This window comes from Spermophilus citellus, assembly GCF_964194105.1.
Source record: "Spermophilus citellus genome assembly, chromosome: 1".
Classification (NCBI taxonomy): Eukaryota; Metazoa; Chordata; class Mammalia; order Rodentia; family Sciuridae; genus Spermophilus; species Spermophilus citellus.
In genome coordinates, this window is record NC_138182.1 from 282,343,207 (window position 1) to 282,357,269 (window position 14,063).

Sequence of the window (14,063 nt, forward strand, 5' to 3'; positions counted from 1 at the left end):
TAAATCCCACTGTTATATAATTATGATGCACCAATAAAAAGGAAAAGATTAAAAAATAAAATAAAAGAATGAAAAACAAGTAAAAACAAAAAGCAAAAACATTGTTTCAAAAACATTGCCATATATTAAAGGCTGACACAATAGCTAAATGACATTTATACAGATGGACTAAGAAGAACCAGCCAGTGGTCCAGGTTCAAACCCAGAGAGCTGTGAGATTTTCTGCAGGTTCATTACCCTCTCTGGTCTCAGTTTCTATGTCTGTAGAATGGGGATCATGGCACCACTAGCCTCTTCATCCTGATCGGAGGTTTAAATGAGTGCCTGGGGCACTGGGAATAGACTTAAAAGTCTTGACTCTTATTATTTCCATGAAGAAAATACGATATTTCTCAGAAACATTTTAGTGGCCCCAAATCCACTTGCTTTATGCCTCTTTGGTCAACATCCATACAACCCTCTCTTTCTCCTCCTTCCCACGGTGGTGTTTCTCCTCCCTGACCTGGTGTGAGATGAAGGACGTTTGTAGCCTAGGAGTCCCACTGACGCAGATGCAGGACAATATTTTAGCTTCACTTCTTGGGCTGATTTTCCTAGGAATTCCACATTTCTCCGAAAGCCTTTTGGGGATCTCAAGGCAGCACAGCTCTGGGCTCCAGGGACCCCAGGAGCGGAACCTCTGGCTGCTGGCTGGAAATGTGCTCAACTGAGGGCTTCGTCCCACAGGCCACCTGGGGCCAGATCTGCACATCATGTTGCTACCCAAGTTCGAGGTTTAGATTGGGGTTGGTCTGTCCAACTTTAGATTGGCCTTAAGTCTGTCCTCTGGTTTTTGCAGGTAAATGGATGGAGTTGGAGAATATTTTGCTAAGTAAGCCAGTCCCCTAAAACTAAAGGCTGAATGTTTCTTCTGATTAGTGGATGCTATCTATGATGGGGGCGGCATATGGGAAGAATGGAGGAACTTTGGATTGGGCAAAGGGGAGGGTGGGGAGGGGTTATGGGGATAGGAAAGATGGTGGAATGAGATGGACATCATTACACTAGGTACATTTATGATTGCATAAATGGTACATCTCTAAACTGTGTACAACCAGAGAATTGAAATGTTGCACTCCATTTGTGTACGATGAATTGAAATGCATTCTGCTGTCATGTACAACTAAGTAGAAAAATAAAAATTTAAAAGAAGGGGACTGGGGTTGTGGCTCAGAGATCGAGTGTTTACCTCGAATGTGTGAAGCATGGGTTCGATCCTCAGCACCACATAAAAATAAATAAATAAAATAAAGGAGGATTATATCCATCTACAATATATATATATTATATCCATCTACAACATATATATATGTTGTAGATGGTGAGCATTTTAAATACTTTAAATATTCTAAATATATATAATATTTAAAATTATATATAATATTTTAAAATTATATATAATATTGAAAAAATTAAAGAATAAAATAATACAGGTAAAATCATTATTTAAAAAAAAAGACTTGAGATGTGGGTCAGTGGTAAAGGACCCCTGGCCTGGGTTCAATCCCAGCACCAAAAAAAACCAAAACCAAAAACAAAAACAAAAAAAACTCACACAAAAGAAGAACAAGAAAAGGAGTACCCCTTAATGCTCTGCCATATTCAGTATCCGGAAGGCCATGTAGTCAGAGAACACCTACCTGAGAAGGTGCACCATGGTTGTTTAATTCATGCTGCTACTAGTGGTATTATCACAGAACACACTCAGATCTGTGAGCAGCGGAGAAGCTGTGAGGCAGCATGAAGGATCAAGACCCAAACGGACCATCCTCCTCCTCTAGCTCAGATTCTGTCAGAGGTTGGCAGAATTTGCTTTGGTTCTGCAATTCAAGGTAATCGTCACACGTCTGTGTCCTGATTGACTAGGATTAGTATTTTTCTCAGGACCAAATGATTGAAAATCAATGCTTATGTGTCTATAGACAGAAATTTTCAAAATGTAGGGCACTGGAAACCCTAAAAGCAGAAAATACAAAGCTTGATTGCTCCAGGGAGAAAATTTAAATCTAGCTGAGATTCCATCTTGCAGTCAATTAGGTAAGATATTTTTCAGTTACTCCACAGACATAGTTCTGAAGTTAAAACAAGTTGCTTTAAAATTTCAGAATATATAATCTCACTAAATATGCTGCCTAGAGAGGCTGTTTGTTCTACTCCTAGGCTTGCGGTTGACTGAAACGGAGGTGGGGAGACACACACGCAGCAGGACATGACAGATGGGTGGCACTTGGGGCTGCTCACCAGGCACCTGGGCTTGGTGTGTGTGGGCTCAGGACAGGCTGCAGGTGCACACGGTTGGCTTCCTTCTCCTGCCGAGTCTTCCACATGCCCTGATGTCCCCCTGTGCCATCATCTTTAAATCCTTCATTTTCAAGGTGAGGGAGACAGGTGGCTACATTTCCATCCACATCAGCAAGTGGGGGCCCCTAAGTCCACCTGATCTGAATCTGACAACCAGCAAACTCTGCTGAGGGCAGGAACAAGGAAGGAGAGACCATGGGGACCAGGGAATAAGAGGAGGCTCAAGACACGCCCTTGGCATGAAGAGAGGGAAGAGGGTCTTGAGGCTCCATTTGCAGTTCTCTGCCAAAGTGACTTCACACCATGATTCAGTTCAGATCATTCTTATTTGGTTAAGTATTCCGATAGAGTCTCTGTGGGGAAAAACAAGTCCATCAAAGCCCTGGCCATTCCAATTAAACATCAGGAATGGGAGCGTTTGGTAACATCCTGGCCTTTATTCAGAAGCTGCTTATCAGCTCAAATGGGCAAGAGGCCTGCTCTGATCCAAGGTCGTCTAGTCTTAACTACTGGCCTTGCTGGGCCTGAGCCCCCCGGTCTTGACCATCAGCCTCCGTGTCTTAGGACCGGCCCTGCCTTACAGCAAACTCACTGTCGGTCTTCAGAAAAGCTCTTGGCTGCTAATACCACCTCACCCCCTAACAAACACAGAACTGGCACTAAATATAGCAGGAGATGAAAAGAAGAAAGAAAATGCACTTGGAGGAAAACCTACTGCAGAATTAGTGCTGGGGAGGATGAGCAGCGCGGTGCCCTGGAAAAGGTGCAAGATGAATCTTGTACGGGCAGATCCTCTGCAAGAAAATGAAATGCTCAGATACCTTATTTGGATTTTAAAATAAACCAAGAAAAGACAACGCTACCAAAAATATTTCCCTCTCTCCTGCCTGCCTCTCCCTCCCTCCCTCCCTTCCTTAATTTGAACATCTTGCATCAGGAACAACTGGTAGCTTCTTGCTGTAAAATTAATTCCTCTAGACTTAATAATCTAAACAGTGGATCGTACTCAAAATCCCATTAGTATTCATCTTAAAGATAAGCTGAGATATCTGAAAGAAGAAGTTGCTTATATAAAGTGAAGTTTAATAACATAAAAAATCTCAGAAGAGTTATAAAATCATCCGGATGCTGAGTAAGACATTGTTAAGATTAGAAAAACAAACCCCATGTTAAAATCTTGCCTCAAGAATACAGAGGTTAGGGGCTGGGGTGGTGGCTCAGAGGCAGAGTGCTTGCCTAGCATGTGTGAGGCACTGGGTTTGATTCTCAGCACCACATATAAATAATAAAATAAAGGTCCATTGACAACTAAAAAATGTTTTTTAAAACATGCAGTGGTTAGGTTTGTCCTGTAAACATCCGCTCCAGAGTATTTCCTTGGAGGAACATCGACTCTGGCATTTAGTGTGCTGAGGACCACAACCTTGACTTGCAGGAACATGCTGGGGCATTAGCTCCAACTAACACTTAGTCTCATAAAGACTCACGTGTACTTTGATTATTAATTGCACTTCAATTTCCTATGGAAGAATTTCTTTATTTCAATCCATCACATTTTACAAAGTCAACCTGCTTCTTTCTCATACCCTGGAGGAACCGCGGTCCTTGACCACCTCTGCACTGTGGGATACTCACAGAACCCTCCTCACAGCACTGTTTTGGCTGACAGCCTGCCTCTGGCCACAGGTTGACCTGGTGGAGGACAATGCCCACATCACACTGGACTTTGCTCCTCGGAGACCAGAGCTGTGTGTGTAAAGCAGGGGGACCCAACAAAGGCTTGCTGAATGCACCACTACCTTAGGGACAGACAGAGAGGACTCACCAAGGACAGAGACAGAGAGAGCTCTGGGAAAAGGCCTGAGCTGCAGGGCTGGCCAGGAGTGTCCAGGAGCAGGACATGTGTGGCAGCAGACAACAGGTGCTTCAGTACCCACAGGGAAAGATCACCTTTCCCTCAGCTGGGACTGAGACCCTGCCACAAAACCAGCTGCTTCAAAAGGCTGTTTCTTCCATGCAGAAGACCGGGTAACTCTACTAGCCAGCCCAGGAAAATACCCATCAGCTTCAGTGACAAACACGAACTCCAAATGCAGAAGTTGGGTTGGAAGTCGTGTCAGCGGCTTCAAATTGAAGGGTTATGACCAGGTGAAAACCTAAAGAAAGTCCTTGAGGCTCCAGGAAAGCACGAACAATGCTGCTTGCAAAGGATCCATGACACCCCAGAGGGCAGGGACATTCCTACTCCAGGCGGGCCCCTGATCCCGCTGAAAGTGACCTCATGATAAAATATCATGGACCTTGTGAGGCAGTGGTCACATGAGGAAGAGTCAGTGGATACAGAGAGCAGAATGAGCGCAAGATAGGACCCTGTTGCAACAACCTGAAACAGGACATTCGACAAGACTGAGGTGCTGAGGGCAGGTTAGACTCCATCGTGAACCAGCGATTTGGAGGAGAAAATGACAGGGCTGCTTCCAGAAGGAATCATAGATGGTCGTGTCAATGTTGAGGTCTTAAACTCAAGGGTTATCCTAAGGAGGAAGATGATCTGAGTAAACAACTCCTCAAATGGCACAGGAGACTACGGAAGTGAGGAGGGAAAGGCCGTTGAGACGGAAGACAAAACAGAGAGATCCAACTTGCAGTAACAGTTTGAGGATCGAAAAGAGAGTCAGGAGGAGATACGGGACAATGGCCTGGCGCAGGATGAGCCTGTGGTGGAGGAGACACACTGAGTCCCACAGGAAGAGTGGTAGCCAACCCACTTTAGCACAGGAGTCTCTTTTCCACAAGATGGAATCCTGTGATGACCAAGGGATCTGCTCCTCCACCCAGGGACAGGAAGTAGACAAGCAGGAGACTTCTCAGTATAACAGATGCCAGGGAAACAGGCAAAATGATTTCAAAATGATTTCAAAATGTTAGAAAACATTGTCACAACTAGAAAAAATAACAAAATAATATGTCGATTGATTAGCATGCACATGTTTGCACAGAAAGAAAGCATGTTTGTGATAAAGAAACTGAGTCCTGGAAGGAGAAATGGTATTCAGAGGGAGCACTGAGCAAAGAAACTGCTAAACACAATAACAATAAATGGATCGTTTGAGCAACTTAGTTTAGAAACATTCAAGCAAGCTAGCATGGGAAATGGGTAGAGAGTATCAGACTTAGAACGAGGCCTGCACAGCTCCCCAGGGTTACATCTGGTAAGTTACACAGATAGGCTACAGGCTTTAAGTCAATAATGAAAACCAAGACCAAATCACCAAGACTGAGCTGGAAACTAAACCAGACTAGGATATTTCATTCCCAATTTATTTGAGAGAATAAAAGAGAAGAATTTCCATTGGTTAAGAGAAGGCAGAAGATGAGAAAGAATAATTAAAATCAAATAATAATTAAAATAAATAATTAAAAGCAAAGAGGTGGGTTAAAAAAAAAAGCAAAACATGATTGCAGCAGTAATTATAATACACGTAAATGCATTACACTTGTTAAGTAAAAGAGAGAGACTTTGGGTCCGAGGAGACAAGATGGAGCCACATGTTGTTTACCAGAGACACACCTAAATCCATGGGTGGACAGGGGAAGCTGAAGGAAAGAGGATCGAAACTCAGCCAAAGGGAGGCTGCAAGTGTGTACCGACATTAGAGAAAATAGACTCCAAGGGAAAGAGCTCTTGCAGGGTAGAAAGCTTCCTATTAACTGCTGCGTGACCTACTTTCTGTTCCCCAATGTGACCCCTGTATCTGTGCTTTTATCTCTGCTTGGGGTGAGGTGGGCAGATGGACATCACATGTTCTCTGCTACACAAAGCTCAAGGTAACAACTTTGGGAGAAAATTTTCTTCTGACATTTTTCTAGCATTTTCATTTGCCATATCTGGCAGGCTTGTTCTAAAGATGCATTTTTGGTTTGGGGATTTTTTTTTATAGTGATATTTTTAGTTAGAGCCACTCCCTTGGACTTGTTATAGAGATGTAAGTCCATCTCAGGTAGTCTGGAACATTAAATCTGACAAGGATTGTGTACCTATTATTATCACTGTGATGACAACCCTAATTGTTCTTTTACTGCAGGCTATAATGAAACTGTGAACTGGAATCTCTTATTATAGTTTCAGTCTCCACCTAGATAAAATGGATTGTTTTCATTATCAAAATAATATGTATGGAAACACTTTGAAAGAAATTTCATACACACAGAAACATTTTATAAGATGTTATCATTGAGTGTTTTCTTACTAGAATATTTGAAAATCTAAACTCAATTATAAATTAATGTTCTTGTTTCCACTTTATCAAATATATTTTAAAATGCAATTACACGCTGCCCAGAACTCAATTTTAAATAATCTGGACCTCAAGCTGAATAATGTACATTAGAAAACTAGGCTGAAGGAGAGCAGTAATCAGGGCCTGTGTGTGCTAATCTTCTCTTACCAATGTGATTTGATCAGTGGGGGCTCAGCAGACACCACGAGGCCATCTCTATGCCACCCTGGCCCATGTCTGTGAGTATGGGCAACCCTGCCTGCTGTTGGATCCCATCTGCTGGACGTCACACTGCCTGGCCCTCGGGAACGTGCCTCCCACCACAAGATTGCAAAGCTTGGTTCCAGTTCTGGCTCTAATCCCCACTTGCTGTACACCACTGGGCAGGCTGCATTGCACCAGTAAGCCTCCTTGTCGTTGACTAGAGTGGACATTCCCTCCAAGGAGGACACATGATACAGTACATGCTAAGTATCTGGCGGTGTGAGTGGGTCTTTTGAATATAACATGTGTTAATTACAAACTGTGATTGGCTGGAATCAGGGCCACTAGGGAGACCTCGCCTACCATGGGCAGTTTGGACTGAGTCTGAAGATTCTAACCCAGGCAGGAAGTATGTGGAGGCCTGCCTCATACTTTGGTGATTCCTCCGCAAAGTGCCCACTCCAACCTTCAGAGATCCGAGTATGGATCCTCTTGCATTCTTTCCACAGAAGCACCTTTTATTCTCAGTAATTGGGATAAATTCATGTAAGCATGTGACCCTCTGGATCCATGAGTCCTTCATACAAAACTGAGGGGTGGGATTGATTGTCTCTGGTTCCCTTTCTGCTCTCAAGTTTTATAATTCTGAAGTTCACAAGAGAATCAGAAACAGAATGTAAAGCCCCTCAGGGGCACATGATGCAGACCTGGTGCAGGAGGACACCAGGCTGCCGGCCAGTGGAGCAGGGACGAGCTGCCGCTGGGCCAGGACATGGAGCTCAGAAGGGGCTGAAACCGGGTGAAGACAGGGTGGGGTGTTTTCTGAGCAGCAGTGCCAGGAAATACATTTGGGAGCCCCCTGGCAAGCCTTCACGCTTCCTGACATTAAATATCTGTCCTGTCTTTCAAGTGCCCCGAGTATTGCACTGAGCTGAGACAGACTCTCAGCACATTTCTCCATCCTGTCACAGGGCAGAGGAAGGACTCAAGCAGGAAGCCCGGCAGACAGTGCCAGATGGCCGGGGGGAAGGTGGGCTCTTCAGGTCAGGAGAGCAGAGGGTGCCAGCCTACTTGGGTGAGGGGTTTCAGGGCAGAAGGAGGAAGGCTCCTCCGGCCCCTCTCACTCCACCTAAGCATCAGAGAAATGAGGGAGGACTTACATGGAGCCTGGGGAGAGGAGGCCCACAGAACAACTGGAGGCCCAGAGAAACAACCAGAAGTCCAGGTGGGCACCTACTCAACATCTGCTTATGAATCATGCTTACGTGGATAGAATTTTACGAGGTTCAGTGGGAGATAGAAAGCAAGTTTAGGAGAACATCCGTGTCTTAAAGTGAGGGGAGCAAAACAGGAAAAATGTTAGAGGTCAAAATGAAGTGTTGTCAAGGGTGGGAAAATGAAGTGCTGTGAAGTGTGGGATAAACTGTACGACACAGTCCTAAGACCCCTGGTGCCCAATACCTGGGTTGGTGGATTCCAAGAAGGTCCTGGGCGGCTGAGCCGACCCCAGGGGCTTGCACTGAGAGTGGGCACCACCACCAGGGGCATTCCTGCAGGAGGCCTGGGCGAGCCCTGGTGTCAGTGAGGGGCAGAGGGGAAAGGGCTGGACTGCCCATGGCAGTAATGCCAACCAGAAAGGAATTCCCTGGTGCAGTCTCCAGAACCTGCTACCAACAGATATCCAATGGTTCTCCTGTCAACAGAACAAAACCTGCACTGTTTCACCCCCATGTTGCCCATTTTGATGCTTTTCTCCTTTCATTAAATGCAGCTATGAAGAGACCAATTTGATTTCCTCATGCGGCACCTTGTGTGCCACCGAGGGTGACAAAGATGAAACCCCAGCAAGAAGAGCATCAGCGAGGCTACCTTCTCCTCACTGCTTTTATGAGAGACGCTGACTCTCATTCTCCTGGCAGAGAATCTGAGGCTGGCATCACCAGCCCCTTCTGCCTTCGGCATTTACACTTTCAGAAGGTTAACCATGTCTGTAAGTGGAAGGTAAGGCAGGGTCACTAAGCACTTCTTCCTCAGCTCAGTACTTAATTCATAGGTAAACGCCAGTCATCCTAAGACCTCAGAGCACCGGCAACCCTCCAAGGGGCCAGGGAGTGAGCAGTTAGGTGGAGTGGTATTCTCCAGGTCCACCACGGACTATTTGGGATATACAGAGTGTTGGAAGGAACGTAGAGAGTCAAATACAAAGCATAACTCAGCCTTCGGAAACCACCCCTATACTGATGTTCTAAATGTTGACAGTTAAATGTCTTCACTGAGTGGTGTGGTCACTTATTGGGCTGAGAATTCTTTCCTGGAGTTGACAAGCATTTCACCTGGGCAGAGAGCTGCAGCTGGCCCCAGGGATGTCACATTTATGGATCCACTGACCCAAGTCGGGAAGAACAAACACCTTCAAGGTCCACCTCCCTGGCCCTGGGGTGACATGGGCTTCTTAAGCAGGGAGTAGGTACCAGGTCATTTGTAGCCATGGGATTTTCTCTCTGAGATACCACAGAGCCCAAAGCATTTCCTAGCCTGTGGTACACAGGTGCCAGGGTCTTGGGAGGTCCCTGGGAAGGGGAGGGGACATGGAGCTACAGATGACATCTTGACAGCCTCCTGGGGAGACAGGATGAAGGAGAGCTATGCCAGGTGTGAGAGGGAGGGGCTCTCTGCAGGCTGAGGACCGGCATCAGAAAGAGCAACATTCAACGAAGGCAGCAGAATTGTTCTTGAGATTCTTTTTTGGGCCTGAGCTCTGTACTTCTTTTCTATAATAACTTAGTGGGAAGAAAAATCAGCTTGAAACCCTAAATATATACCACCACCCCACACCTAAAACCAGAGTCCTTGGAATAGAAAATGCAAAACATGGCTTCTGAGCACAAGGCTGTCAACGGCCTTTGTTAGAAGGAGGTTGGGATTTTCAATGGCACCACAATGAGGGCCCCTGAGAAACCAGCTGTGGAGGCTTCTGTAGGGGAAAAAGAGACTGTGGGGCCCTGTGCTTCCCACCCCAGGGAATGACTCTGGGGATGGGGGAAACCAGGCACCTTTGCATAAGAAGCACTTTAGAACTTTGACAAGGACCCGGGACCCAGTCCTTCAGTGTGTGGGTCACTCTCCTATCTGACCTCTCCTCTCTACAGCCTACACGGTCCCCAGGGGATTTTTAGAGACATGGGACACTAACTGTGCACATAAGCAAATCAGAAACCACAATTCCATGTTGGGGAGAGTTTTCAGTGCCATCTGAAAGATCTGAACTATCCTAGAGGGAACAAAACCCACCAGAGTTTGCAAACACCAGGCGGAGGAGGCACAGGGCGTGTGGAAAGGCAGAGGCGCACTTAGGAATCCTAACCAAAGAATGGCCAAAAAGCTTAGGCACATGAGACCGGAAAGCAACAGATGGTGGGTCACTGTTCCTCAGAGCTCCTGAAGTGGGGACAGGCCTGAAGAGGCCTGTGCACTGATGGCACCGTACTGATGTGGTCACCAGCAGCAAGGGCACTGCAATGGAGAAGCAGACACAAAGTATGAACTCAACGGAAAGAGACCAGTGTGGCTTGTGGGTGTGTGTGATCCTGAGAGGTGGAGTCGGCCCCTTGCTCATACCACCTACACGGGTTGTCACAGTCTAGCCGGCAGAGGAAATCATGATTTTGAAATTATGAAGCTATTTATAGTCTTTCTATAACCTCTGACATCACACAACATAATCTATTGACAACTATTTTAAAAATTATTCTTATTTATGTTCTATAATGAATTATTATCACAGGAATCCGCTATTGTATGTAACTATAACGCACTGATAAAAACCAAGAATTTAACAGAGGGAAGACCAAGAGAGTGGAGGAAGGAGATTAGGCAGAGAGAGGAGGGTGGGAAGGGGTGGTACAGGGGATGGGCATGGAGCAAATTATGTTATATGCATTTATTAATATGTCAAAATGAGCCCCACAATTATGTACAACTATAATGCACTAACAAAAGAAATCTGTACAATAAAAATATGTTTCAGGCTTCTCTGGAGAATGCCCATGGGTTCTGCTAGAAACCTGGCTCAGCGTGGCCCCTTCTGCTTTGATCCGTCTCCAGTGAGCAAGAGGAAGCACCGACCTGTCCTTGGGGACTGCTGTCTGTTGGCTTTCTGAGGACAGCCCGCACTGAGCTCTGGCAGCCGGCAACACTTGTGACACTCAAGAATAAGCTGAGATTTAACTCATATCCAGAACGAATATTTAAACCACAAAAGTTGTTTAAATATTGGCTAAAATTGAAATACTAATAATGTAAGATATTTGACCATTTGTCATCTTCAAATATTCCAGAATTTTATATCTTGAAAGTGGATGTCAAAGATGTATTTGGCTCAAATTTTAAACCCCCGCCAAGAAAAGCTTCCTATTACACTGATATTTACTGGTGTGGATACTCAGAAAAGGTAGAGCAGAGGATAAATTGTTGACAAAAACAGCTAGGCAAAAACATTGTTTTAGGGTGTGACAGGTGACGTTTTAAATAATCTTCAGTTAGCATCTGTCTTGTCCACTAGCTAGCTGCCTCAGTTCACACCCAGGGCTGCTCATCTGAAGGGCGTGCTCCTTTGCTGGGAACGGCACTCTTGAAGTGTAAATCAGTGAGCACCCTATATTTGAATATTTTAAGCAAGAAATCCCGTTTATAAACTGAACACAGTTTTAAAGAAGTCCCACATTTGAAGTACCTACCAAAATCTGTCCAGCAAAGCAGACCAAAAGGATGAAGGCGAGAGACAGGAATGCAGCTCCAAAGGAAACGCCGAGGACCGTCGTCCTACCAGGAAACAAAGGCCACAGGTTAGGGGACACCAAGAGCCCTCTGGAAAGCTCCCAGGATGCCTTGGGCGTAATCGGGACTGAAGTGAGTGGGTCCTGAAATCCTTGAGAGCTTTTCTGAGAAATGAGAAGGAAGCTAAAACAAGTAAGACCCATGTCCATGGTGAGGTGTGCACTGCTGTGGTTGACAACTTGCTATCACTTACCAAAACTGCCCTAGAAGCATCAGTTCTTTGTGGAAAAAGAACTTTGTATATTTTGAAGGCAGCCCTTTCTATATTTTATTTAGAGACAGGGTCTCACTGAGTTGCTTGGGGCCTCACTAAGTTGCTGAGGCTGGCTTTGAACTTGCCAACTTCCTGCCTCAGCCTCCAGACTGGGAGTCATATACATTTCTGAGTGGTCCTTAAATAATTAAACAATTCAAAGACTTTTAAAATCTTGTTAAATCTCAGGAGAAAAATATCAGGAGTATGAAACAAGGCTGAAGCATAACAGGCATTCCAAGATGAAATTTGAATGGCACACCCAAGGGGGGGGGGTCAGGTGGTGTCTGAGACCACAATGCAGCCTGGGCCTGCGAGGCGGGTTGGAGATAATGAAGAAACACAAGATCTGGCGCTGAGAAGAGGAGCAACACTCCAAATGCCCCCTGTGGAATCGGATAAGCAGACGCAGTCAGCAGTAAGCTGAAATCACCCCACAAGCGCAGGCCGTGAGCCCCAGAAGAGGAGAAACAGAGTGAGCCATTAGTGGACTGAGTCATGCCCCCGACGCTCCCTGACAGGAAGGTTTCCCTCAGTCAGACCCCAGACACCGACTCCATTATGAGAGATGACCACAGGGTCATGCACACATACGGCAAGAGCTACAAACCAACGTTTAAGTCTGACCCAGTAATGTATCGGGCACTGAGTCATGTCCTGGACGTGATTCACAGTGCTTTCAAATATCTGGCCTGATAATAACATTTTTTTTCTCATAAAAATTACATTTTTTTCTCATAAAAATTACATTTATGAGTAATCGTCAGACTGCTAGGAGGGTGAACATATACCAAATAATTCCAGATTGACCTTTCTCATGGGCCAGCTCATAAGAGGTGCCATGATACAAAAAGTGAGACGTGATCCCTGCCCTGGACTGATATAGTCTAGAAGTCACCTAACTTCTCCTAACTAGAACATTCTCCCACCCCACATCACTCTAGTGCTTGTTCCTTGTCAGAAGCCAACAGAGGCCCTGCTCCCAGCTCCTTGGCCTGAGACTGACTGAGTCCCAACACATCCTCTCAGAGTCTCCAGCCTGGTGGAAGGCTAGGGGGGACACGAGTGTGTGCAGAGCTCTTGGTGTGACAGTCCTGTCCTTAGTCCTGTGACTGAAGGGGGATGTGATGCTCCATCTGATGAATTTTGGCTTGCCACCATCTCCTTTTATATAAGAGGTCCGACAGCTTCTCTTTGACTCTATATTCTCCTAATTCTTTCTCAGTGTCAAGGTAATGCTGGCCTCATAAGGTGGGCTCAGTACCATTACATCTCTTTCTCAACTGGAACTGTTTCATGAACGTCCCCTTCTAGATGGTTTGGTAAATTTAAACTTTAAACTATTTGAAAATTATTTGATGGTGATGGTGAAGGTGGTGGTGATGGTGATGGTTATGATGGAAATAGTGATGATGATGGTGATGGTGATGATGGTGATGGTGATGGTAATGTTGATGATGGCAATGGTGATGATGGTGATGGTGATGATGATGATGGTAAGGTTGATGATGGTGATGGTGATGGTGATGATGAGTGTGATGGTGATGGTGATGATGAGAGTGATGGTGATGATGATGGTGATGATGATGGTGATGGTGATGATGATGATGGTAAGGTTGATGATGGTGATGGTGATGGTGATGATGAGTGTGATGGTGATGGTGATGATGATGGTGATGATGATGATGATGGTGATGATGATGGTGATGGTGATGATGGTGATGGTGATGAAGAGGGTGATGGTGATGGTGATGGTAATGGTGATGATGGCAATGGTGATGATGGTGATGGTGATGATGATGGTGATGGTGATGATGGTGATGGTAATGATGAGGGTGATGGTGATGGTGATGGTGATAGTGATGATTATTGTAATGGTGATGATGGTGAAGATGATGGTGATGATGAGGATGATGGTGATGGTAGTGATTATGGTAATGGTGATGATGGTGAAGGTGATATGATGATGAGGATGATGGTGATGATTATGATGATGATGATGGTGATGGTGATGATGATGGTGATGGTGATGATGAGGGTGATGGTGATGATGAGGGTGATGGTGATGAGGATGATGAGGGTGATGGTGATGAGGATGATGATGGTGATGGTCACAGTGATGATGGTGATGATGAGGGTGATGGTGATGA

General features: G+C 45.3%; 1 protein-coding gene across 2 annotated transcripts in view; it reads right to left on the reverse strand.

Moving 5' to 3' along the window:
* Positions 1 to 14,063, reverse strand: part of ADCY2 (adenylate cyclase 2) — a 380,789-nt gene that overhangs the window by 62,823 nt on the left and 303,903 nt on the right. For both annotated transcript variants that reach the window (XR_014021747.1, XM_081292584.1), the window contains exon 15: positions 11,561 to 11,645. Coding sequence is in view for 1 of the 2 variants with exons in the window: in XM_081292584.1 (XP_081148710.1) it covers positions 11,561 to 11,645 (85 nt within the window). In the remaining variant the exon portion in view is untranslated. The remainder of the gene's footprint in view (positions 1 to 11,560; positions 11,646 to 14,063) is intronic.